This window comes from Hyperolius riggenbachi, chromosome 4 (genome assembly GCF_040937935.1).
Source record: "Hyperolius riggenbachi isolate aHypRig1 chromosome 4, aHypRig1.pri, whole genome shotgun sequence".
Lineage (NCBI taxonomy): Eukaryota > Metazoa > Chordata > Amphibia > Anura > Hyperoliidae > Hyperolius > Hyperolius riggenbachi.
In genome coordinates, this window is record NC_090649.1 from 190,244,153 (window position 1) to 190,270,573 (window position 26,421).

Sequence of the window (26,421 nt, forward strand, 5' to 3'; positions counted from 1 at the left end):
AATATTCAATCAAAAAATCCCTATTCAAATGTACAAAAAATATATAAAATCGCATAGCATGTAATTCAAATCCATATATTGCATACAGTTGTGTTATAAATGGAGTCTATATAGGTATGAACAACTCTGAGAGTAGTAGTTGGATAATATAAGCTTTAATAGATTATGGCTTGTGTATATTCAGGATAGATTTCAAGGCACAAGGTCAAATGCTAAAAATACAGAATTTAAAATCTATAAAAAGTTGCACCGCATATAGCTAGAGTGCGTATAATGCATACACATACCCTGCGTATGTTTAGGATTAATATTCAATCAAAAAAAGATCACTATTCAAAAGTTCAAAATATTTAAAATCGCATAGTACGTAATTCAAATGCATATATTGCATACAGCTAACTGAGTTGTTATAAAAGTTGTAAAAGTTCACACCGCATTGGGAGTATTCACCATAAATTCTGTGACAAAGAATGCAATATTCAGTCTACATTCAACAATCAACCCCCATTCACTCCTGAGCCACCCGATGCTGTTTATGCACAAAAATGTGCTAAGGAAAAAAAAATAAAAAAAAATTGGTCACATAATTCTAGGACCAAAATGTCCGAAAGCAGGGGGGGGGGGGGATGATAAATGATGGATATTCTAGCAGTAGAGACTGAGCTTAGAGTACTTCTCGTGGTTGCGCTTCAATTGCGCTTGCGGAATTCCGCCGGATGTAGATAATGGTGGATCACAAACTTGATGAACGGATCTTTTCCCCGATCAGCGGGGGTACTCACGCTCCTGCAGCTATCCAGGTGTACAGCGGTTGGTGTCGTCCTGTGCGGGGCTCCGAATGTCCTTGTCCGCAATCCAGGTGCGTATCTTCCGCTGGTTGCAGCGCTCCAGTTCCAGTGTAAGTGCTCCCTGATACTGGTATTAATGGCTCCATGTGCTCTTAGTGGTATTAATGGCTCCATTTAAATATGAAAGGCCTTTTACCACGTAAATGGAGTCCATTTTAAAACACGTAAATGAATCTAGTTACTCATGTAGTTAAAGTGGAATAAAACATAACATTCAATAAAAATGTGTTTTCCTACTTTTTATCACCCATACAGTTACCATATTTGCTTTTGTGCACAAGTAATATTGTCCATTTACAAATAACAAGTTCCCAAAGTACAGTTTATCTGCTCTGAAAGCTGCCATTGCATTTTATTCAGTTGCTGTAATTCTATATTAAAATCTGCTAATAAGCTCTTCTGAACTGTGTGCATGCTTGAAGCAGAGAGAGAGCTCCTTTTCAGCTTGGCTAGGAATGTAGCAAACAGAGAAATGTAAACAAAAATAATGTTATCGCCTCTTTGGATGCAGATTATAGGCTAAAGGAGCTTTCCACTGTAGAAAAAGGTGCTGTGCTTAACTGTTTGAATACTGTTCTGCTACAATGTTTTTTGTGTGATAGTAGGTTGAATGCTGTAAGTAATCTTTTAGAGCAAAGAAGAAATGATGAGTTTCAGACAACTTTACTCACCTAGTTACTCATCAAAGAGTTTATTCATTTAGATTGTATAGAAATCTGGTCTTTTAAAAGCAATATATTGCTTCTTTCTGGCAATTGTGTATTTCAGGGAGTGTCTTGTTCTGCATTTCAATATGTTTGAAACGCATGCCTTATCCTTTTTATGTAAAAGACTGTATTTTATGGTTTTAGGTTCTGCATTCACTGTGTAGGACTTTAGTAGCTGTGTCTTTTCAATTAATAAAGTAAACCTGTTACAAAACTGGAAGCCTGGAAAATAGTAAGAAATTACACAATCAGAGGTTGATTTCAGGGCAAACTGCCTGTCAAAATCCAATTGTCTTTAACTGTCATCCGGGACAACAGGAGATCCGGTCCCTCCCCCTGTATCTGGGGAAACCATCAATCACGAAAGCATTAAAAGGCCCCCGCCCTCCCTCATTCCTCAGTTCACCTGTGTTAACCTCCAGGAAACGCCTTCAAGAAAGCAGCTCCCGTTTGTTATTTTTATTACCTTGCCGGAGGGTGAGGATACTCTTCAGAAAGGCAAGCCTTTGGTGTTTTCCAGAGGGGCTTCTTGTGGGGCTTGCCTTTCTTTCAGGAGAAGTGCTTTTTTTATGGCAGAGCAGCGCTTTCACCCTCCTTCCAACAGAATGCACAGCACACAGGAAGATTGCCACAGCGTTTGTTTAGCCGCAAGAGCTTCCGGCGCTCAGAGTGGTGACGTCAGGCACTAAGAGGCGGTACACGGCGCGCTGACGTCACCCGTTCTAGCAGCGAAAGGGGAGGATATATCGGAGGACCAGAAAGGAGGAAGCAGGTTGTCCTGGCGTCCTCCGAGCACACAAGCCAGCATGGAGGCTCAATCGGCTGTAAAGCTTTCCGGCCAACCACAGCCACAAGCGTCGGCTTCTGGTGGGGTGAGTCCTCCGTTTGGAGGAGATTATGCTGACATGTTGTGTTACAGATAGGCTCAGAATCCTGTCTTTTCTGTGTTAGTATTGTAGGCAAAAACTGAGCCCAAACTTCTTGCTACAGCTCCTGAAAAAAAATATAAAAGATGTGGATTTTCTAGCACTAAGATTCCTCTTGAGACCCCTAAAAAATGCTTGTCAGACATGTATAGATGCTTTAGTGGCTTCTGAAACTTCCAACATTCTAAAGGTGGTTATGGAATCTGTGAATATTAAAATGCAGGAGTTTAAAGAATCTTTTGTTCCTCCACCTGCAGAGCCTCTACCTGGGCTTTCCTCTGCTTCCCTCCCGGGCCCTTCGGGGTTTTTCTATCAACCTTCTTCCATGTCTGATGTGTTGGGGGCTGAGGAGGAAGAAGAGGAGGGGTGAGACGGGGGGGAGGAAGTGTCTGAGATTATATCCTTAGAAGAGGGGGAACATCCTTAGTCGGATGAGTCAGACTCTGAACAATTAGTTAAAACTCTGAGATTTCTGTTTTCCACTGATGAATCTTTTGAGTTACTTAGGGCCCTTTCTCACCTGAGCGGGAATCGCGCGATTCCCGCTCACGGCAAACCGGTAGCGGTTTGGCAAAAACCGCTACACAATGTAGCGAGTAGCAGTGTTCTCACTGCCGCGGTTGCGGTTAGCGTTAACCGCAACCGCGCTGCATGCAGCGGTTTGCCGGCGACGAGCGTTCCGCGATCGCTCCAAAACCGCCGCAGTGTCCAGTGATTTTTCCGCGTTAATCGCGGGAAAATCACTCCCGCAAAATGTTTTGCGATTATAAGTGGGAACGGGCCCTTAAAGAGACTCTGAAGCGAAAATAAATCTCGCTTCAGAGCTCATAGTTAGCAGGGGCATGTGTGCCCCTGCTAAACCGCCGCTGTCGCGCCGCTAAACGGGGGTCCCTTCACCCCCAAACCCCCCCCCACCCCACCCCCCTGCAACACTTGGTTGCAGACTTGGTCGCTCCTGGAGGCAGGGCTAACGGCTGCAGCCCTGCCTCCAGTCGCGTCTATCAGCAGCGCATCGCCGCCTCTCCCCGCCCCTCTCAGTGAAGGAAGACTGAGAGGGGCGTGGGAGAGGCGGAGATACGCGCTGACAGACGCGGTTAGCCCTGCCCCAACCAGGAAGCGCTCCCCCGCTGCACTGAGGGGATTTGGGGGTGAAGGGACCCCCGTTTAGCGGTGCGATGGCGGCGGTTTAGCAGGGGCACACATGCCCCTGCTATCTATGAGGTCTGAAGCGAGATTTATTCTCGGGACTCCGAGGGTCTTTAACCTCGCCAGGGAGGTTAAAGACCCTATGGATAAAAGAGTTGAGTCTTCTTAAAAAAGCTTGGGCATCAGCAGCATTTGGTTTCCTTCCTGGGATTTCAGCCACGTGCGTATCTCGCAATTTTAGGATTTGGATGGATAATCTAATTTCTCAGATTGCTAAAGGGGCTCCTTCTAAAGATTATGCGGCTCTTTACTGGTGGTTCTCAGAGCGGTAGCTTTTTTAGCGGATGCTATTACAGAGAATTCATTAATTCTGCCAGACGGGTGATATGGCTGAAAACCTGAGAGGGGGGTTTAAGCTCCAAAAATAGGTTATGTTCCATTACTTTTGAGGGCAATCTTCTTTTCGGGACAGAGTTGGATAATGTACTATCCTGTTCTGCAGAAAAGGGAAAACAATTCCCGAATAAAAAGTTTTGAGGGGTAAGAAACCCTTTGTGGCTAAAAAACAGGCTAATGAGCAGACTATAACTTGGCCTAATAAGAATCGGAATGTGCAGAAGTGGTCCTTTCGGAAAGGTAAAGGGAAAGGAGGCTTCACGCTCAGGAGTTCCATTCCTCCCAAGCAGAATAAATGACGTCTTACCAGTGGGGGGCAGATTAACGTTTTTTTCAGGCAGAGTGGGAAAAGTTAAATCCCAATCCTTTTGTTTTCCAGATTTTAAAACTGGGTTACCGCCATCCATATTCTGTTCCTCCCCCTCCACAGGAGATTTGTAAATCAAGCTTGGGGTCTGGAATCAGAGATTCAAAATTTTTGGACGAGAGTAATAATTCAGATTCCTCAGACGGAGGAATTCCAGGGTTATTATTCTCACGTTTTTCTGGTAAAGAAAGCAAATGGAGATTTCCAATTTGATTCTAAATCTGAAGTCTCTAAACCCATTTTTAATTTACAAGAAATTCAGAATGGAGAGTATTTATTCGGTGAGAGCCCTTCTCCAGGGCAAGGAATTTTTAGTCTCTATAGACCTTCAGGACGCGTACCTGCACATACTAATTTTTTCAGGCCATCAAAAGTATTTGACATTTGCGATCCGAGATCAGTTTCCGATTCGCCATTTTAAATTTCAAGCTCTGCCTTTCAGCATTGCATCAGCTCCTTGTATTTTCACGAAAGTTCTGGCAGAAGTTATGAAGGATCTCAATTGTCCCTTATTTGGATGATCTCCTGGTGTTTGCACAGACAGAGGATCTAGTATCGGCACACAGGGAGATTGTAATAAGGACCGTTACCCGAGTGGGTTGGATCATAAACTATGCCAAGTCATCATTGATCCCCGCTCAGGAAATTACCTTTTTAGACTACCAGATAAACTCTGTGGAGGGGAAGATTTTTCTACCTAACTGTTGACTTTAAGGGAATGCTCCCTTCGTCGAATCATGAGACTTCTGGGTCTATTTACAGCCACAATTCCGGCTGTCATATGGGCTCAGTCTCACGGCAGACTTTTACAAAACTCCCAAATTGGGATAAATTTGGATTTTCGGATAGTCATTCCAGATCCAGTGAGATTCAGCCTACTAGGATGGCTAAATCAGGAGAATTTGCAGACGGGAAGGTGGTAGAGACAATTGAACCCGATAAAGATTTTCACGGACGCGAGTTCATGGGGCTGGGGTGCAACAGCTCTGGGGCAGCATGCACAGGGTTCTTGGGCTCCGGCCATAAGAAAAAAGTTGTCTAATTTCAGAGAACTGATGGCAGTTCAGGAAGCCCTCCTAGGAGGTGAAGTTACTTTTAAAACACTGTAATTCAGCCTCTAACAATTGCTGGAAGCCGAATTATTTCATTCCCCACTATCCATGGCAGCCTGGAGGGGGAATAGTATTTGACGCGGCCGGGAACTTGTGCAGCAGCAGGATCAGCCATATACCGGCTGTATCCTGTGCCCGGCGGATCGCTCAGAAACAGCCTTATCAGTCCACCGACAGACTGTACACACGCTGTACTGTCTGCTGAAAACACGCCCAGCAGGAGGTGTCAACGGACCCGTCGTTGCCTTTGATCAGGCGTGTGTACGGACCTTAAAGAAAACCTGAACTGAAAATTAAAAGTCAAAATAAGCATACACAAGTCATACTTACCTCCCATGTAGTCTACTCCTCAATCTCTTTCTCCTCTCCTGCATCCTGTTTACCCACTGTGATCAAGGGAATTCTGTCCTCCATTTTGAAAATGGCCATTACCCATAACAGCTTTCTGGTCAGCACACTGTTAAACTGTAACATCGTCCACTTGAGCCACAGGGAAACATGGACATTACTGGGCACATCAGTTGTCCACTCAGCTATAACCGACAGCAACTGATATATAACTGACAGCAACTGATATATCTCAGTTCTGACAAAATGTTGTCAAAACTGGAAGGGATTATTGTCAGAAGAAAATGGTGAGTTTCTGAGAGGAACTGATGGCAAGGTAACTATGTAATGTTCATTTGAAGTTACCTCATGTGTTTATTTTAAATAATTGTACTCAGTACAGGTTCCCTTTAAGACTGAAATGAATCCTTGTTAATTGGTAGGGAATTAAGAGCTTGGCAGAGAGGTAAACCAGAGGAAGAGCAAGAAGAAAGATGAATGAGATGAACAGCTGAGTTCAGTACAGATTGGAGCAGTGCCAGTCTGTTAGTTGGTAGTCCACAAAGCTTTTATATCGCAATTAAAACAAAGTATTAATGAACTTACAGGTTAATGTTGCACACCAGTTTGCGGCCCTCTCCATAGCATGAATGGTATTGCCGGTTTTTAGTGTAGTATAAGGAAAGAGCATTTGAATCTGAAATGCTTAATGATGAAATGACCTGCTTCATTAGTGTGATTTCTGTACTTCTTGACTTGCTTCATTAGTCTGATTTCTATACTTCTGAATACTCCAGGGAGATATGAGGCTGCAGCGTTCATGCTCTCTTTCTGTGTTAGAGCAGCCTATTGATCTCCGGACAATCCTCTTCGCTGCAGTACGGCTCTTAGCCGCTGTGTATCCATAGCTCTCTGTATAATCTGCTGCTGCTGCAGGACTCTGACAAGCTGCCTTAGTTTCACCCCCGCCTGTAATACTGAGCTCTCTAACATGTTCACAGCTATTGGCCCTTTCAATAAAATGTAACCCAGTACTGGAAGGAAGTTGACTGCAAGGAAATGTAGGTTTTGTGATACGTGTTTATAAAGCCAGGAGAATGGGTTTGTACCACATTTTGCTGACTCACTGAATGCATGAATTCTGCCTGTTGTCCCCCAGTTTTATATGCAGAGACAGAGAATGTCACTCAGGATGTGCATGCAGCCTACCTGGTGGTACATGTGGAATCAGTAATCATGTGTGCATGCTCTGCCCTATTTTACTGCATGCTTACTTTCTATTGTGGAAGTTATTTTTTTGCTTATTAACTTTATTTTTTTATTTACTGTTTAACAGATGCTGTCTTTTATGTATGCCCATCTGGCCTTCTTCCACCAAGGTTACGACCTTTTCAGCGAACTTGAGCCATACATGAAGGATTTAGGTGGACAGGTAATGCTTTGATGAAGTAACAATAGTTGCAGTTTTCTTTCAGCAGGAAGAACCGTTTCGACTCCTTCTCAGATAAAACCGAGAGATGCAGCTTTGGCATCCAATCCATCACAATCATAAGGAGAAGGAAGGTGGCTGTGCTTCATGGGAAAGGGCGTAGCTTTTGCATCATCACGACTCCAACACTTAAGTCCGCTTGGGAAAACAGATGGAACTAACACCACTGCTAAAGAACAAGCCCTTGTCTTGTTCTCCTGAGGAGTTTATGTGTACTCAATGAGGCCCTGGATCTAAACAGGACATACTTTTCAAGCTCCATACATACATTCAATCTGATCTGATCATTTATTGTTGAATCAGACCTGTTGTAGAGGATTTGACCGTTTTTCTTGAACTGCCTTTGCTTGGGAAACAGAACTCAACCACATTTTTCTTTCAATTACTGTAGTGTTTGCCTGTCTAAATTTGTTATATATTTGTCTGGGCTCCATCTATATGTCCATATATTCACTAGCCATCTCAGGACATATAGAAGGATTGTAGTCTGGGCTAGCTTATCACAGTCAACTACAGTCTACCCAGGCCCCATCCCAGTTTTAAACACACCTTAGCCCAACAGGTTTGTTTAGTTTTAGGTTTTATGGGAAATATTTGGAACCCCTTTCAGGTTTTATTGTCACTCTCCTAATCTATGAAGATTTCACTTTCTACTTTTTATCATAGATATAGGAAGCTGTACACAAAGTAGATAGGATGATGGATGCTTTGTAAGTCACAGGGTCTGGAAATATTCCAAGTGAGGATTCCTGCAAGATAAATGGGTTGCATTGATCTACAGCATCTAATGCATTTTTCCATGTGCATTGCTCCTTGATCTTTAAGGTTGGTTGCTTAATTGAATTTTTTGACGTTAATTGGTTGGACCAGATCTTATTAAAGGTGGCTACTTACGGTCCAATTTCTAATGAAAAATCCCTTGAGAGATCAGATAATTCTGATCGAAAGAAAAATCGTTCACTACACCATCAACAAACCAATCTTTGCTTCCTATCGCTCACAACCAACCAGAAAATCCAAATATTGGTTTGATGAAAATCCAATTTGGCGATTATTTTTATAATCGTTAGTAATCATTTGCGCCCATCAACAAGAAATTGGACCTTTAGGGGTTTCAGATCAGATCAGAGGGTGTGAATCCTAATAATAATCCCATTTTAATTCCAGGTTGCGACAAAACATAACAAACACTGATGTAGATGAATTCTTTCACAAGGAACTATATACTAATTATTTTTTAATTCATTTATATTTAATTGTGAATAAGGGTTCTTAAAGTGACAATGAAGCGGAAAAAAAATTATGATGAATTGGTTGTGTAATACGGATAATTACTAGAACATTAGTAGCAAAGTAAATACTCTAATTTTTTATTTTCAGTTATCTAGTTTTTTTTTATTTTTTATAACATTGCATCATTATCTAATATTTGCAGTTTACACACTACTCAGCATTTTAATGTTTTTACAGAGCAGGCCAGTGAACTTTTGAACTGTTCTCTGCAGAAAAAAAACAATACAGTGCCAGACACTTGAGATAATAACCTTCAGAAGACCAAGCTCTATGCGACTTTGAAAGTCATGGAGCTCAATGGCTCTTTTGCATAGATAACAGGAGTTTCTTAACTCTTCCTGTACTGGAAACAATATTAGACTTGCCTCTGCTCCTAATGTTTTGTTTCTTAGCTGTACGACACATACAAATCATATCATTTTTTTCTCTTTAGTGTCTCTTTAAAATGTCTAATAGATCTCTACTTTAGAGATTTTAGCTTTGTTTTAGGATCCAGGCTTGTCACAGCCATTGTTTACAGTTAGAAGTAACCTATACACCCTATACAGTAGAATCTGTAGAATCTCGTTATGGTGATCTCTGATATAGTAAACCTCTGGATATAGTAAACTCAGTCCTCAGGTCCCAGCAAATGAGTCTGTAGAAATATACAATGTATGAACAAATTTGATATAGTAAACTTCTTTCCCTGGTCCCTCAAAGTTTACTATAAAGGGATTCTACTGTATACATACAGTGTGATGAAATGCAGATAAAAGTGTGCACATCAAATATACTGTAATGTTTGCAGAATAAGATTTTGGAAATTGGAGGGGGAGAGGTAAAATTTGAGAAGCACAAATTTCACACTGGGATATGCATTAACTGCAACTAGATTACCGTACTAATTGCATAAACAAATGTTTAAAGAGAAACAGTCCCTATAGTCAATACTGAAGGTGACCTGTTTGTACCTTAAAATAGAAGTAAAGTCAGCAAGGCAATCATATCACATCTTTCTTGCCTTTTACAGTTGGATGGTCTTGTTGTCGATGCAGCAAAGGAAAAGAGAGACATGGAGTTAAAACACTCAACAATTCAACAGAAGGTAGGTTGCTCACAAAAGAATGTGATTTGGAAGCACAGTAACTTAGCTGGCGCTGAACATAAGTATGTAAAGTAGATTGTCTTCAGCCTGGCTTGTATTTCAAATCAAGGTCATGGCTGCAGTGAAACAGGCCATTCTTTGAATTATTTATGTGGCGGCTGTGAGCGATACACAGCTTTGAATACTAAACCATTTATCATGTTTAAAGAGAACAAGTTATTAATAGCCTTATACAAGGAGTCAATAATTCTAAAGGTCAGTTGCTGTCAATTTTTTATTATTTATAAAGGTGGTGAAAGATAAGAATATTTGCTGATTTGTCACTGCTGTCTGTTAGAACTGAGGGACTCATTTTTTTCCTGTCGACGTCTAGAACTTTGTGAAGGTAATGTAATAAGAACAGGGATCAAGGGGCAGCATTACGACCAGATAGAGGTTATACAACATCTTCATACTAAACAAATGTTAAGTTTTTTTTATTGTGTGCCAAAAAGGTATAGGCCATCTTTATTATGATTACTGCATGTCCCAATATGGCCCTTTTACAGAAATGTATCCTTTTCCTGTCACAGCAGGAAGTGCAATTCCCTGGGCAACACGTGTAGAAAAGCTATAACCCTCATAATATTTGGTTGCAGTCTATTATATCCTGTTCTAGGCAGGGGTTAAGTGAGGTCTCGAGGACAGAAGACTTCCAGTGCACCAGGAGTCACAGGGTAAGGCACTGCAGCTTGTGCGTTACTTTTGCAGGGCCTCGAGCACGTCAGTCGCACTGCACCACAAACAGTGTGGCACATCTCATAGACTTTAATGGTCACTGTGACAAGCTGCAGTGGGGAGATTACCGCGAAGTGGGAAGTGTAAAAGGGGTCTCACACTGATCTTTTGGCTCTAGTAGTTTGAGTGAATCATCTGCATCATACATGCAGTCAATCGGCTTAGAATATCTGTTCTGTATACTTGCTCTAAACCGAAGTATTTAGGTTTCTGCCACCTCAAATCAGGTATTTTGTATTAGTTATGGACTCACAGCTGTACATAGACACTGCTCAGCAAGGGTATTCTGTCCTGGTGGATGACTGTCATCAGGGAATACCTATACAAATTATATTTCAGAATGACCTAATCAAGAAGCCAATAATAACTCTTAAACCGGTTTTCCTCCTAGTTCTTCATGACAGGTAAACCTTGAGATTGCCCTATCTTTCCCAGGGACCATCAGAAAAGAATGCAATTTAAATACCACCTCCTATCTTAAGTGTCTAGAATAGTACCTTGTATCAGTAGGAGACTTACCGTTTGGGTGGGTATATCTACCTGTCGTGGAGGACTACGTGGAGAACCAATTACTGGTAAGAGTAATTATTAGCATGCACTTGCCTCCACAACAGGTAAACCATGAGACTTAGAATATTAACTCCTCTCAGGGCGGGACCACATCCAAAACCCAAGTCTTTATTAGTTGGGAAATCCAAACGATAATGCTTTATGAATATATCATGAGAGGCCAATGTGGCTAACTTTACAAATTTGAAACGCAGAGGCAGAATTCCTTTCTGCCCCAGAAGAGGAGACAGCCCTAGTGGAATGCACTTTCACGGTCTCTGGAGATGGCTTCCCTGCTATATCATAAACATTGTTTTGCATAATTTTAATCAATTACTGAGTGTACTTATAGACTCTTAACCTTTTTGGGTACCCTGAAACTGAATAAACAATCTTCCTTCCTCAATCAAGAACTTCTGTTTAAATAAACCATAATTATCTTCCTCACATCCAGGGAGCTGAATTGTTCATCTTTTTTATTTGAGGAATTAGAATAGAAGGAAGGAATTAAGATTTCCTGCTCCATGTGGAAATCAAACATAACTTTTGGAGAAATTAGGGTGGTAACCTGAAAATATATCTATCCTCCAGGATAGACCTGAATGGTGGTTTAAAGTGAACCAGACACAAAGCACCCTCATGTATTTTACCATATATATCAATGGGAACATTAGAGAAAACACCTACCCTGCTCTCTGTTTGATCCTCAATGCTAAAAGTGTCTGTTATCAGCTGTGTTAAGAATCCATGACTGAGCATTCATGCTGGGAATGATTATAGCTGAGTCATTATAGCATAGCCACAACGGGGCAGGCTTGGGCTTGAAAAGACACCAGAGAAGACAGACTCCGCTATAATCATTCCGTAGCAAAGCCAGACTGAATGCTCAGTCGGGGACTCTTCTCAGAGGTGATAACAGTCAGATTAAACAGAGAACAATGAAACAAAGAGCAGATTAGGTGTTTACTGTCATGTTCCCACCGATTTATAAGGTAAAATACATGAGGGTGCTTTGTCTCTGGTTCTCTTTAATGTTTAGGGCCGGTATTTCTCCAATACTCCTGGCCACAGTTATCGCCACCAAAAAACATATTTCATGCATTAAGTCCTTAATAGAAACTATGCAAAGGTTCAAAAATGAAACTGAATAATAGAATCATGAACTTAAATTCAGATACCAAGGTGGTACAGTAGATTTCTTTACCACCGACTTTTTTTTACTGCCTTAATAACTTTTTAAATCCAGTAATTTGAAGTAAAAGGAACATCAAATACGCACCCAAAGCTGCTAATTGCACTTTAAGGGTGTTCAATTTTAAATGCACATCTAGACCTCTCTGGAGGAAGTCTAGAATATTTGGTATTGAAAAATAAAGTTATTAGGATTTCCGAAGAATCCTTACTGAACTTAAGAAAACTCTCCATAGTCTTCAGAAAATTGCTGAGGTGACAGGTTCCCTACGATGCAGTGAAGTGGAAATAACTGTTCTGATAAACACTTGTTTAGTAACAAGCGCTGTTCAAAAACCACACCGTGAGAAGGGGATCAGTACCTCCCAAAAAATGCCCCTTGTCACTCTAGTTGCCAGTGTCTAGCAGAGCAGAATCCAAGCCACAAGATCAAAGAATTGCCTGGAGAGCTTAATGACAGGATTGCATTCAGGTACAGATGAGGGTAAGGCTACAAAACAGATTTCTGGAGCATTTGGGGCCCTTAGGTGTGCATAGGGCTTCCGTAGTTCTTAACTGGAGGAAATCAGGAAATTCACAAATCTTACCACAGACGGCCGACCAACCAAACTGAGAAAATGGGAAAGTAGAACCTTCATACTAGAGTTGACCAAGAACCCAGCATATTTTGTAGCACTTAAAGAGACACTGAAGCGAAAAAAAAAATATGATATAATGAATTGGTTGTGTACTATGAATAATTACTAGAAGGTTAGCAGCAAAGAAAATATTCTCATATTTTTGTTTTCAGGTATATGGTGTTTTTTCTAACCTTGCATCATTCACTAATATGTGCAGATTACACAACACTCAGCATTCAAAATGATTCTTTCAGAGCAGTCTGTGAACTAATGACCTCTCCTCTGCCAGAAGAAAAGTAAACAGTTGAGATAATAAAAGTCAGATAACAGCCCTCTCCACCACTTTTGAAAGTCGTAGAAATGAATGGCTTTTTTGCATAGAGATAACAACTGGAGTTTCTTAACTCTTCCTGTACTGGAAACAATTAGACTGATGTATATGATCTTAATGTTTTATTTCTTAGCTGTACTACACATACAAATCATAATATCATAATTTTTTTTCTGCTTCAGTGTCTCTTTAACATTTGTAATTGCTTAAAGAATATGTACAATTAGAATATATCAACAAAGGTAATGCAGATAATACACAACCCAATAGTTGGCACATAGCAGAAAAGGCAAGGCAGCATGCAACAATTTCATGGCTGGGTGTGACTCTGGCCACCAGAACTTAGTGTAAAGGAGTAAAAGGTTTAAATTTAAACTGAAGCTATTTAGTTAAAAATGGTACTCAATGGAGAAGTCCACGTTGCTAGTTGGTGCAAGTCAAGTTTCAGTATTTCATGGATGCAGTCACCAGCCATCTGCTCGGAAACCCTACTCACATCTGAGTTCGCTGTACAGTTGTTTTTGACACATATACAGAAGCCCCCTGGTTCATCTTGATGGTGCGGGTCATTTGGTATGCTACCATAGAGTAACTCACTAACATGTGCAGCCAACGTTAACCTCTAACCTCGATAGTTTGTCCTGCCTCAGAATAACCACGTTGGGTTGTCAAACAGGTTCTATTCATTCATTCATTCATTGTAAACTTTAACCTCAGCAACCCCTGTACAGTTCACAAACTCTACCACTTACAAAACACTACTGCCCTTGGCCCAGTAATTCCTCTTTCAAGATATTATAAATCAGACTTTTCCCCCATGACAGTCATGGTTGCTGCATTGGCTTTTTGACATATCACCTTATATATCTACAAAGTTTGTGTGTGACCTGTTCGTTGGTTATGCGTCCTTTATATGAGAATAGAAAAGGTGGTCACTGTGGGGATACCACGGTCACCTGTATGACGAGGAGAGACCAAGAGCCAAATTGTGCATTATTGTGGGGTATTAGATGTTAGATTGTATACTCACAAAGGTGGTTTGCAGGCCCTGCAACTACCATATATCGCATATTTATTTTCTTGAACTATCTTTACCTTAGCTTTGCTATTATCAGATATGACATTTAGCTCACTAATGGGGTTTGTTTCATAACCTTTTTTTTTTTGTTTTTTTTTTTTAGGGTTTATCTGCTGATGACTCCAATTACGAATGCAGTGTTGATGCGGAAAATGGTATCGTTATGGAAGGATACCTTTTTAAACGCGCTAGCAATGCCTTCAAAACCTGGAACAGGTAACTAATGTCTAGGTGTTGCAAACTTATACAGTACTCTAAATTGTATTTTCATAAGTCACTACCTCCTAAGGACTGCCATGGCTGCAGCAATATAATCTATGGACACTAAATGAGATGGATGACCTGCACAAAGTTCCTGCAATGCTGTAATTTTTTTTTTTTTATTAATTAATATGTTTTTCTTGTAGTGCTTAAGCTGCATTCTTGATTTCCGATTTCATATCATGCCTCTGCTCTTATTTTGCATTTTCATCCTTCTCCTCCTTTCCAGTATGTTTTAATCCTGCCCCATTTTTTCACATGACAGGAAAAAGCCAGACCACTCCAGGTATCAATCAGCCTCTTGTGTCCCGTTCATGTATTACATGTGGCACGTTCTTCTCCATGTGAACCCTGTATTTGACAAAGATCACTTGCAATGGATAAATCTCATACAATTTTGTTTAGTATTTTTAAATGGAAGCAAATGATTGTTGTACTTTTTTCCCCAATTGAAAGAGATCTACTTAAGAAAAACAAAAACCTTTATATCTTTAGGATGTGCTCCACTTTAAATCAAAGATGGATCCCTGCTTCAGTTCCTTGAAGTGGCACTATTATAACCTGTAAAAATTAAAATACATACGTATGCTTACATGTAAGATGTACATTGTTCTAGAGTAAAATTTAACTGTAAATTATTTTTTCTGTATAGTGGTCATTACCAGGTAATTATTTTAATTTGATGTTTCTTATGTTACCCACGTTTTGAACCAGTCCTACTCTTAAAGGTTTCCGTTCTCCTTTTAAAAGCACTCTCTGACAAGGATCTTTACAGAGATGTCGATAAACCAGCCTACTTGTTCACACACTATTCTGGCAGTTGGACTAAGGAACTCAGTGCATTTCTAAATAAAGAAAACACAGAGAATCCCCCATGAGGAGATGGACTAGCCCAAAACCTGTTGATTAGAGGCCAGAACCATCTGAATAGAAACTCTCACTATAAAAGTGCACAACAGTACAAGAACAGACAATTGACCTTCTGATCTGATAATAGCACTCAAATTGGTTGAACTTAGAATTTGTATTGCAAATGAACAACAAATGATCATATTCTCAGTCAGTTTCCATTCAAGTGGTTGCTCAATCTAGGAGATTGACTTCATTTGAAATGATCGGATCGGTTATAATCTTTCATCCCATTTATGATTGCAATGGAGGATTTCTTATTTTCCTTCAGATCAGCATTGTTGAATTTGAAAGTTGATTGTCTAAGCCAATGGGCATCTTTGGTGACAGATACCCGGAAAGAACGTTGTTTAAAATGCATATTACTCTGGGACAAATGTACATCTTCAACAGATTTGTATACTTGTGTTTTTTAAATTTTACATTTTTCCATCATAGTTTCCCTTTAGAGCAAAACTATGTCCCAAAGATGTAAAGTGTGGCTGTCCAATCCTCCCTTAAGCTGCTCCAATTGGCCGACTCAACAGACACCTATATCTAGAGATGGTGTCAGTGAGCCAGTATGAGCAGCGTATTGAGAAATCACCCACAAGTGCAATCACAGAGAATAACAATAAAATAAATCTTGCCTTTCATGATTTTTATAGAATATACTTCTGCTTATATAAATACTGCAATATATTGTCAGCATGAATGGCTTGGTCCATCTAGTCGTTGTAGGCAGCAGCACATCTTGTGCCCCCCACGTGAATCGTTTCTCAGGTAGGGGCTAATTTTTGGATTACAGTGGGCAGCCTTTGGCTGCTGGTTTGTAATAAGGTGTTATGGATAACCTTAAATCTTGTAGGTGAAAGGGGGAGTACAGAGCTATTTGTGCATGCTACTAAAAATTAGATTGATGGATATACTAATTTCACCTGTGCACTGAGATGTCCCAAGTACACAAGCACATTTTTTTTCACATTTTCTTTCTAGTCCTCTTCCAGAAAATCTTGCATGAGTGAAAGTTGAGGATTTTCTTTCCAATTCCTGAAATTCTTCTGTAATGAAAGCACATATTATCCAATGAGATGCTCTCCATTGCATGTTATCCTCTCTACAGGGTTGCATTCCGCGCCTGCTTGCAGTCAGCTTTACCTTTTTAACATTTCCTATTTCAGGCAAATTCCTTACTAAAATGTTGTATCTACCTCCTTTTTGACCTTGTCCTGTGTTGTATCCTCCTCAGTTCTGTGCCCCCTTCCCAGTTTTCATTTAACACTTGCATGCTAATTACTGAAATTAATAACTATATAAGGTATTAACCATAGGCATTTGGTGAGGCCTTTATATGCCTGCTTATCATTCTATATTTGTGAGGAAACTTAACAAGTTCAGGTGTTTCATGTTTAGTAAATTGCTGTATGAATAACATCTGGAAACCTATTGTTGTAATTTTGAATGTATGCATTGGTAAGTGCATTCAGCAGAAGAGTACATGGTAGAGATGTCAACATTAGTTAGCACAGTGAAAATGGAGATTAGTATGACCATTCTTTTAACAGTTCAGAATCAGAATTGGAATCATTTTATTATTCGCCAAGCATGACTTGGTCGTGCCCGGAATTGGGCTTGGCACAAAGCAGGTTCAGGAATGGACATACAACAGAGATAAGTGTAGCATAACATTCAAACAATGCAATACAGTAATACATAACAGAGAAAAAACCTTGTTCACAGCAGATATGGAGTACTGCCATGCAGACATGCTTAGAGGTCAGTTCCGCCTAGTCAAGGAGGAACAGCCTAAGGAGAGGGCGATGGGAAGGCAGTGGGGGATGGGAGTGAGTCCAGCGAGTTCAGTGATTTGACCGCTGAGGGGAAGAAGCTGTTCCTGTGTCTTGAGGTCCTGGTGTAGATGGACCGATACCTCTGGCTCGAGCGAAGCTGACTGAAGAAGCTGGAGCCAGGGTGTGAGAGATCGTTAGCGATCCGCAATGCTCTGGAGCTCAGTCTGGTGTTGTAGAGGGGGGAGAGGTTTTCCAATGATTCTTTCCGCTGATCTGATGACCCTCTGTAGTTTGTGTCTGTCGCTGGCAGAAGAGCCAGTGTACCAGGCCAGGATAGAAGAGCACAGGATAGATTCAATTGTGGCTGAGTAGAAGCTTGACATAAGTTTCTGGTCCATACCAAACTTCTTCAGTTGGCGGAGGAAGAATAGTATCTGCTGGGCTTTCCTCTGGGTGGAGGTGGTGTTGGCTGTCCACCTCTGGTCGTTGGAGATGATTGTACCCAGGAGACGAGTGCAGGGGACTTGTGTGACTTCCGCGCCTTCTATATTCATTGGGGGTGGGGTGGAAGCGCGCTTTCTAAAGTCTATGATCAGCTCAACAGTTTTTGTGGGGTTGAGGACCAGCCCATTCGCCCTACACCAGTTACAGATACTTTCAACCTGGTGACGATATGCCTCCTCATCGTTGTTGGTGATGAGGTCAACAATGGTGGTGTCATCCTCGAATTTGATAACTTTGACGGAGCTTTCAGTGGATCTGCAGTTGTTTGTGTACAAGGAGAACAGGGCGCAGCCTTGTGGGGTGCCTGTGTTGGTGGTCCTTGGCTGAGAGAGGATAGCACCTAGCTTGACGACCTGGGATCTGTTTGAGAGGAAGTCTGTGATCCAGAGGTGCAGGGTGGGGTGGACATTGAGTTCAGCAAGGTTCTCCTGAAGTATTTTAGGGCTGATGGTGTTGAACGCTGAGCTAAAGTCAAGGAGGAGGATCTTGGCGTATGAGTTCGGTATATCCAGGTGCTCGTAGACTGACTCCAGACAGATGTTAATGGCGTCGTCGGTGGACCTATGCACTCTGCAAGCTAACGGGTGTGGATTTTCTACAGTATTATGCTACTGATATTTAAGCCCCCATTAATCCTAAGCCTAATTAAAATTCAGCCTTGGATGCACAGCCTTCCTGATTTGCATAATGCTGATATTTAATGCCAGATATCTCAGCACTCCACACTCCAGATTTTGAGGGTAGGGAGAGGGGCCCCCAATGGTTTACAAGATAGCTTCAATATCTAGTTTCGTGGAGTCTCCTCCCTCCCCTTAGAATTTGGAGTGTGTAGGAAGTATGAATGCTGAGAAATCTGGCCTTAAAGGAAATGTCAGCCAAATAATGCTGCGTGGGACATGACGGCCGCAAGGGGCTGGAGGAAGCTCCAGGTAAGTAGATCATGGGCAGCATTATTTGGCTGATCATTCCTTTAAAGGATTAGCATTCTGCAAATTGGGAAGTAACTGTATGTGATGTCATCACCCACAAGGCTGTCCATCCAAGGCTGAATTTGAATTAATTATAGGAGTAATGTCACTACTAAGTGGGAGGGATTTTATCTTTTCAGCTGGATTTCCATTGGCTGTAGGACTTCTTATCCTTTGAGAACTGTTTTTTTTCTGGCAAACTGGTCATCCGTTTCACACTGGTCCATTTCCACATTACAGTTCATTTTTAATCTAGTTCACCTCAACAAGGTTTCTTCTTTTTTTTTTTTTTCTCTAACCCAAACCAGTCAGCTTGAAGCCAGGGCCTAATGGCTTTAGGACTTTACTTGCCACAGCCGTTTAGCAACTACACAGGCCCTATTTAAGTACTTGATTTGTTTGTGCTTCTTGAACATGTACCCCATAGGTGTCTATATGTACTCTGCATGCTATATAAACATGCACCTCTAGGTGTCTGCATGTCAGATATGCTGGCAGATTTTTGTAAATGTGTCTGATATATAATTTGCAATGCACAAAATGGTATGCATTGTACATAAAACATGTTGGCATTATTTTTTTTTTTTTTTTTTTTTATTAACCACTTAAGGACCGTAGGCTAACACCCCCTTAGTGACCGGGCTATTTTTTGTTATTTAGGCCACTGCAGCTTTAAGGTCTTGATGCAGGGCCATACAACTCAGCACACAAGTGATTTCCCCCCCCCCCCCCCCTTCTCCTTTTCTGACCACCAACAGAGCTTTCTTTGTAGGGTCTGATCCCTGCAGGGATGTTTTATTTATTTATCTATCTTTACATTTAAAATGTTACACTTTTTTTTTTTTTTTTTTTTTTAAAGCCCACCCTCCCTTCCCCCGCCAGCCAATCACCATGATCGGCTGTCATAGGCACTGCTTGTTAGGCGGTCCTGGGGCTGCCACTCCGCTCACGCCCATTGGCGTGAGGTGGACGTAAAGTAGTTAACTAGTTGCCTGGGTTACAATGGTGACTTTGCTAATGTTACGGTAGATACTTTGTGCATACTCCTCCCCATCCCATCATCACACACAGGAGATAGTTAGGGAGGATCTGGGAGAGGGCGCCTGCCCAACAGGAAGTAGCAGAGGGAGGAAGTGACAGGGATGTCAAACTGGTCTTTCGAGGGCCAATATCCTCACGCATTTTTGGTACAGCTCAAATTAATTGATGGGTCTGAATCAGGAAAGGTGAGATCCATCAGGTAGAACACATTCCTCTTTCTCAGTCCATCCTAAACACTGGTATGGATCTGGCCCTCGAGGCCTGGAGTTCGAAGCATGTGAACTAGAGTGAACATTTGGAGGAAGTGGGTGTGGTCAGGTGATGGCTCTGTGCAGAGTAAGAGAACCTTCTATTGTCCGCTCTACTTTTGGCACAAATCTCTGGTTCACCTGATGTTTCCAAAAGGAATCTCTCAGGAACAACTGCATCAAATATGAAAATTCTGTAAGTTATGGCATAGTCTCCATTTCACGTTTACTATGGTAACTGTGAAATCTGTAGGAGTAATGTGATCTTTAAAGAGAATCTGTATTGTTAAAATCGCACAAAAGTAAACATACCAGTGCGTTAGGGGACATCTCCTATTCCCCTCTGTCACAATTTTGCCGCTCCCCGCCGCATTAAAAGTAGTCAAAAACTGTTTTAAAAAGTTTGTTTATAAACAAACAAAATGGCCACCAAAACAGGAAGTAGGTTGATGTACAACATGTCCACACATAGAAAATACATCCATACACAAGCAGGCTGTATACAGCCTTACTTCTGAATCTCAAGAGATCACTTGTGTGTGTTTACCTTCTGTCCCCAGCTTCTCTCATGCACTGAACATTACAGGCTTCCTGCAGACAGCTCTGCCTATGTCGTTAATTCCTTAGTATGTGACAGACCAGCTCCTTTCACAGCCTCCAGAGGAGGATTTTTATCCAGCTCTCTTCTATCACTGATAAGATAGCAGAGAAGCTGCTGGCTTATGTAAATAAAACACACACTGGAGTGTGCATAGAGGAACAGTTCAACACTGAAGAACTTGGCAGCCTTCCAGACACAGGCCGACAAGTCCGACAGGGGAAAGATACATTGATTTATTACAGAGATGGTTATAGTAGAAAGAGCTGCAGCAAGCCAGATCACATTAGAATAGGTTTAGGAACTTGTAGGATGGTAGAAAAAACGTTGTAATTTTTGTTACAGAGTCACTTTAAGGTGGTATATATTTTTCCCTACTGCAGTGGTGTCAACCATTTTTGGTCTTGGGGAATTTTATTACTAATCTGTATATGATGTTTGTTTGGTTCCCTCTTTTTTTCTTGTCAGTATTTCCCTCTCTTCCTCCCAGCCAGGTTGTAATTTGCATGCTTTTCCACAAGCTTTCATAGCATTCCATTTCCTCATCAGGTTTTAGCGTTTCCTTTGTGACGGGATGGCAGATTGCATGGAAACAACCCAGTCTCTGCGAGATTTATACTGTAGATTTTAATGATGGATCACTAGTCTTAAAGAGGAACTGTAACGACAAAACGTCCCCTGGGGGGTACTCACCTCGGGTGGGGGAAGCCTCCGGATCCTAATGAGGCTTCCCACGCTGTCCTCCATCCCCCAGGGGTCTCGCTGCAGCCCTCCGTGCAGCGGTGACGTCAATATTTACCTTCCCGGCTCCTGCGCAGGCGCTCTGACGGCTGTCGGCTCCGAAGTAGGCGGAAATACCCGATCGCCGTCGGGTCTGCTCTACTGCGCAGGCGCAAGTTTCCGGCGCCTGCGCAGTACAGCGGACCCGACGGAGATCGGGTATTTCCGTCTATTTCCGTGCCGAAAGCAGCCACAGCGCCCCCGCTGGAGCCAGCCAGTAAATATTGAAGCTACAGTCGGGTCTGTCGCCGGCTGTTCGGAGGGCTGCAGCAAGACCCCCGTGGGACAGAGGACGGCGTGGGAAGCCTCATTAGGATCCGGAGGCTTCCCCCATCCGAGGTGAGTACCCCCTAGGGGAGGTTTTTGATGTTAGAGTCTCTTTAAAGTGAACCTCCAGACTAAAAATCTACTCAGCAGAACTGAAAAGGCTTTGTGTTTCTTTAACAGTTTCACAGCATCAGAACTTTGTTTTTCTTATAGAAGTCTAATTTTTAGCTGCATTTTTAGCTAAGCTCCGCCCAATCAAAGAAACGTGCCCGGGATTTTTTCCCCTGATGCTGTGCAAAGCATGATGGGGTTTTCTATGTTGTTGTTCACGTTGCCTAGCAACTGGGAGGGGTGATCAGGACACAGGACAGTTGGAACTGTGTCTCATGCTCCCTGTCACCTTCTTTCAACCAAATAGATGGCTGCCCTTATGAAATCACAAACCTTTGCCTGTTTTTTTTAAAACACGGTGGGTAAGAGATTATATTACCTATCTATTTTAATTAACATAACTAATGTAACTTAATGACAGTATGTTTGTTTAGGCTGGAGTTCCTCTTTAACATTAGTACTCTGCAGAAAGATGTAAGGTAGCCATACATCTAGCGATGTATGGGCAGATTCGATCAAGAGACAAATCTCTCTCTAATCAAAACTGAGAGAGATCTGTCAGCTGCCCATACACCACAGGCCAATTCCCAATTAATTTCATGCTGAAATCGATCCGTAATTGGACTTGCCCGCCGCCTCGCCGATGTGCCCCCTAATGTAAATATCCCCCACCCCCTGTGCCCCGTGTAAAGTATACATTTCCTGTCCGCGGCCTACGCTTGTCTGCCGCTACTTCCGAGATATCGCCTCTGCATATACGCGTGCCAAGTGGTTTCCTAGTAAGGGCGCACGTGTGACATCACACGCGCGCCCGTACTAGAAAACCACATGGGATGAGCTTGTATGAAGAGGGGAATGCGCCCGCAGCAGCGGATGGACAAGCAGAGACCGCAGACAAGTAATGCATACTTCTCACGGGGCATTGGGGGAGGAGACAGCGCCAGGGGTTTAGTTGCATTCGTCGATCGTCACAAAATTGCATGCCATTCCTGCCGCGCACCTTATTGAGCAAGTCGGCCCAACATCTTGCAGCATGCGCGAGCGAGAATGCGACCAATTTTCATCCTGAAATTGGTCGCATTGTCGGTCGAATATGCACTTGGCGGCACCGATTTTCCATCTAATTCGATTATAATAGAAACGGATGGTCGATCGGCCACCAAGTCGCCTTATGTTTGGCCACCTGTAGTCAGAGTTCTAAATAATGGAAGTAGCATAGAATGTGTAAAGACACTGAAGTCCCCAGAGAAAACTTAAACATGGGAAACTTAAAAAAAACCTCCTTGCAGGTAGTGCAGTGGCCTAACTAAAATTCATGATGCTCCCCCAGCAAAACTTTAATGCACCCCCCACCACAAATGTTTACACCCCTTCCCCTTGGTGCCCTTCACAGCCTGGGGGCTCATCTCACAAGGGTTATATGACAAGTGTGGCCGTCGTGATCTTCCCACCCATAACAAGTGTAGCCACACAAACGCACCTGATCTGAAGTATAGTCCCCTGTATCAGAGGAAGGGAAGGTTAGTAATTGGGCCCCCCGCAATCACAAGGGCTGCTCTCCTCTAGTTACACCCCTGAGGTAGTGTACTGGATCAGACTTTAATCCGGGGACTCTAGTGTAAAACACCTTGCCCTTACCTCTGTTTAAAAAAAATAAAAATAAATAAGTGTTGTCAAGTAACCCATAGCATTTTACCAAAATAAAGCCTTTTTAAATATTGCTAGATAGTGTGGTAAATGTGGCTTATTTCTTTTAGTCCATTGCTTCTCTTACTAATTCATTAAGTACATAATATATCTTGAGGGTAGTAGTTTTACTTGTGACTTGTAAAATAACACTTCTGATTATTGGCTGAACAAAGAAAAGTCTGTTATTTACAGCGACTTGTTCATACGCCTGATTATTATGGGCAACTTTTCTTTTTGTACTTAAAGAGAACCTTTTAAATAGTGAAAGGAATATGGAAGCTGGAATTTAATTTAAACAATACCAGTTGTATGACAATTCTACTGACCCTCTGCCTCTTATACTTTTAGCCATAGATCCCTGAACAAGCATGCATGTTAGATGTTTCTGACAAAAATCTAACATTAGCTGCATGCTTATTTCAAGTGTGTGATTCAGACATCACTGCAGTTAAACTGATCATCAGGACTGTCAGGCAACGGGTATTGCTGCCAGACTATTAACCAACCAACCCCGTCACTGCTACATAACGCCAGTCCTGCACTCCCTTTACTGGCTTCCTATAGAATGGAGGGTCCTATTCAAGATTGGCCTACTGACATTTAAATCGCTACATAATCTGGGCCCTGGATACATGAAATGTTGCAGCTGCGTAGCAATCCCCGCATTCTCAGATCCACAGGTTCTAATAATCTAGTCCTACCCAGAGTCCACTTGGAAACGTTTGGTCCCAGAGCCTTCTGTCATGCTGCTCCTAAGTTTTGGAACTCCTTACCTCCAACAGATCAGGATGTGTTTAAATCCAAACTGAAAACCCACCTGTTCAGTTTGGCATTTGCAGAAATATAACTTTTGTTGTGTGAATACTTCATCCAACTGCCAACTAATGAATCTGAGAGAGCCTAAGCACTTTGAGTCCTATGGGAGAAAAGCGCTATAAAAATGTTATTGTATTGTTTAAAAAGTAAATTAATATAGTAGCCTCTATATCCCTCTCATTTCAGATCCCCTTTAAGTTTATAAGACATGCTGGTTGTTTATTGTTTGGCCACCTTTTTTTGTTTTTTGAATATGATTATTTCGGGCTTTTGGTAAGATAGTGTCTTCTGTTTCAGTCCTTTCCGCTTCCTTTTGTGCAACTTCCCAAACTATTATGCCGTTGTTTAAAGTGGTGGTTAACACTGTACTACTATGTTGTACTAATTGTTTGCATTAACTTACTTGCGTCATCAGAAAACAATGTACATCTCCTCAGAGTGGGTGAAAACTCCATTATTTTTTTTCTTCCATTTTGTCTAGGCGCTGGTTTTCAATACAGAATAATCAACTAGTGTATCAAAAGAAATTTAAGGTGAGATATTTATAATTGTATATGTTTTTTTTTCTCCTTTTAGCTAATCTGTTGTTATTCTCAGGACTTTTAAACTGAAGCTGCTTAATGTGGACTTAAATTGAATCAGCCAGTAAGTAGGAAGGCAGTCAAGTTGTGCAGCTGTGAGCCAATCACAATGATCACAGGATGAGAGTTATGAAAAATGCTCTGGGCCTTAAAAGGGTAACTCAAATCAGTACTGAGAAGACTAAGAAGTACAGAAAAGCCAGATTTATTAAAATTAAAATCCACACCCACTAATTCACTCATTTTGCAACTACCCTGCTATGTTTCCATAGGAGCCAAGCAGGAGTTCCACACTTTTATTACTGAATAGTCCTGAGTTTCTGAAGAAAAAAAATCCAGTTTGGGGGTTGCTGGATCACGTCATTGTGTGATGTGGCAGAAGTGCTCACCAGTAGGGATGATCAGTGAGATGCAAATTATTTCTCTTTGCATTCAAATGTCATGTGAATGTCATGCAACTTGAATGTGGACCTATAAAAATTGACAAGAAGTTATTCTGAGTGGTCCAATTTCAAGCGGTTTATAATGTACATGAAATTTGAATGCAAGGAGAAATTATTCGCATCTCATTTATTATACCTATTCGCCAGTACCTGGGGTCTTTGCCAAATTGAGTTTTTTCTTTTTTATTTATCGTTAACGAAAGGCGTTTATTGAACAGTAAAATATACAGCAGAGAATGGCAGTGTAAAATGAACAGTTATATCAGTTCAAAGTACGTACATATTCATTATCTGGATCATCACGTAGATAAAATTGAAGAAATGAAAAAAATATACTCTCAGTAGTGTTGTCAGGAAAATGAGAAGGTTTCGGGGATCAAGCTGCCTATAGACTTCCAAAGAAACAGTGACCCAGGTACTGTTTATCAGGGATCATGGTAGATAAATCTAGTGTATCTGTTCCACAATATAAAGCATCTTTTGCAGTCACCTCTTTCAGGTGTGCCACCTCTTTCTTGTTATTAATGAAACCGGGAACTAGACATTTGGGCTAGTCATCTACCTGTCCTAAACTTGAAAACATTATTGTGGGCAACCCCTGTATTGCCATAATAAGTGAAGAAAGGTGGGAAAATGGAAGGAGCATTTGGGGAAATTATTAGAGGCAGATGAGTATTTGATAAGCTGGTAACTCTGCTGTATAATATACAGTTGCGTGAGTTTGTCTTTGAGACAGCGAGAAACAGAGCTGGATTAGTATTCTTCATCTATTTGGAAACGTAGATTCATCTATTTGGTTTCTGAGTTTTAAATTATCAGGAGAGCCTGTTCTTCACGAAACGTAGAGTAGAGGTTGCCTATATGGTGTTTAACGTGACCACCTTTGATACTTTCCATTACCGGTGACATACCAGGTGCATAACCGAATTGAAGCTTTTAAAGCATGTTGTAGCTTCAGATACTTAACATAAATGTGAAAACTCAGATTGGGCCTTCATATGTAGCCAGTTGGGTATTTTGGATAGTTTGATCTAAGTAAAGCATTCCCTTATCCACCCAAAGAGACTAGTAAGACAACTTTTGTTGTAGGATGGAAAGGAAAGGTTTGACATTATCCTGGAAATAGAGATTAGGCTTGATTTTTAATGGTAACACCTAAATATTTAAAGGAACTATTTGAAGTGGGCAGGGA

The 26,421-nt window shown here is 41.5% G+C and overlaps 1 protein-coding gene across 1 annotated transcript in view; it reads left to right on the forward strand.

Annotated features, from left to right (window-relative positions):
• ACAP2 (ArfGAP with coiled-coil, ankyrin repeat and PH domains 2) overlaps positions 1-26,421 on the forward strand; it is a 121,992-nt gene that overhangs the window by 64,740 nt on the left and 30,831 nt on the right. Inside the window, exons 8-12 of the mRNA XM_068233321.1 lie at positions 7,166-7,261; positions 9,624-9,698; positions 14,348-14,460; positions 14,771-14,791; positions 24,687-24,738. Coding sequence (XP_068089422.1) covers positions 7,166-7,261; positions 9,624-9,698; positions 14,348-14,460; positions 14,771-14,791; positions 24,687-24,738 — 357 coding nt within the window. The remainder of the gene's footprint in view (positions 1-7,165; positions 7,262-9,623; positions 9,699-14,347; positions 14,461-14,770; positions 14,792-24,686; positions 24,739-26,421) is intronic.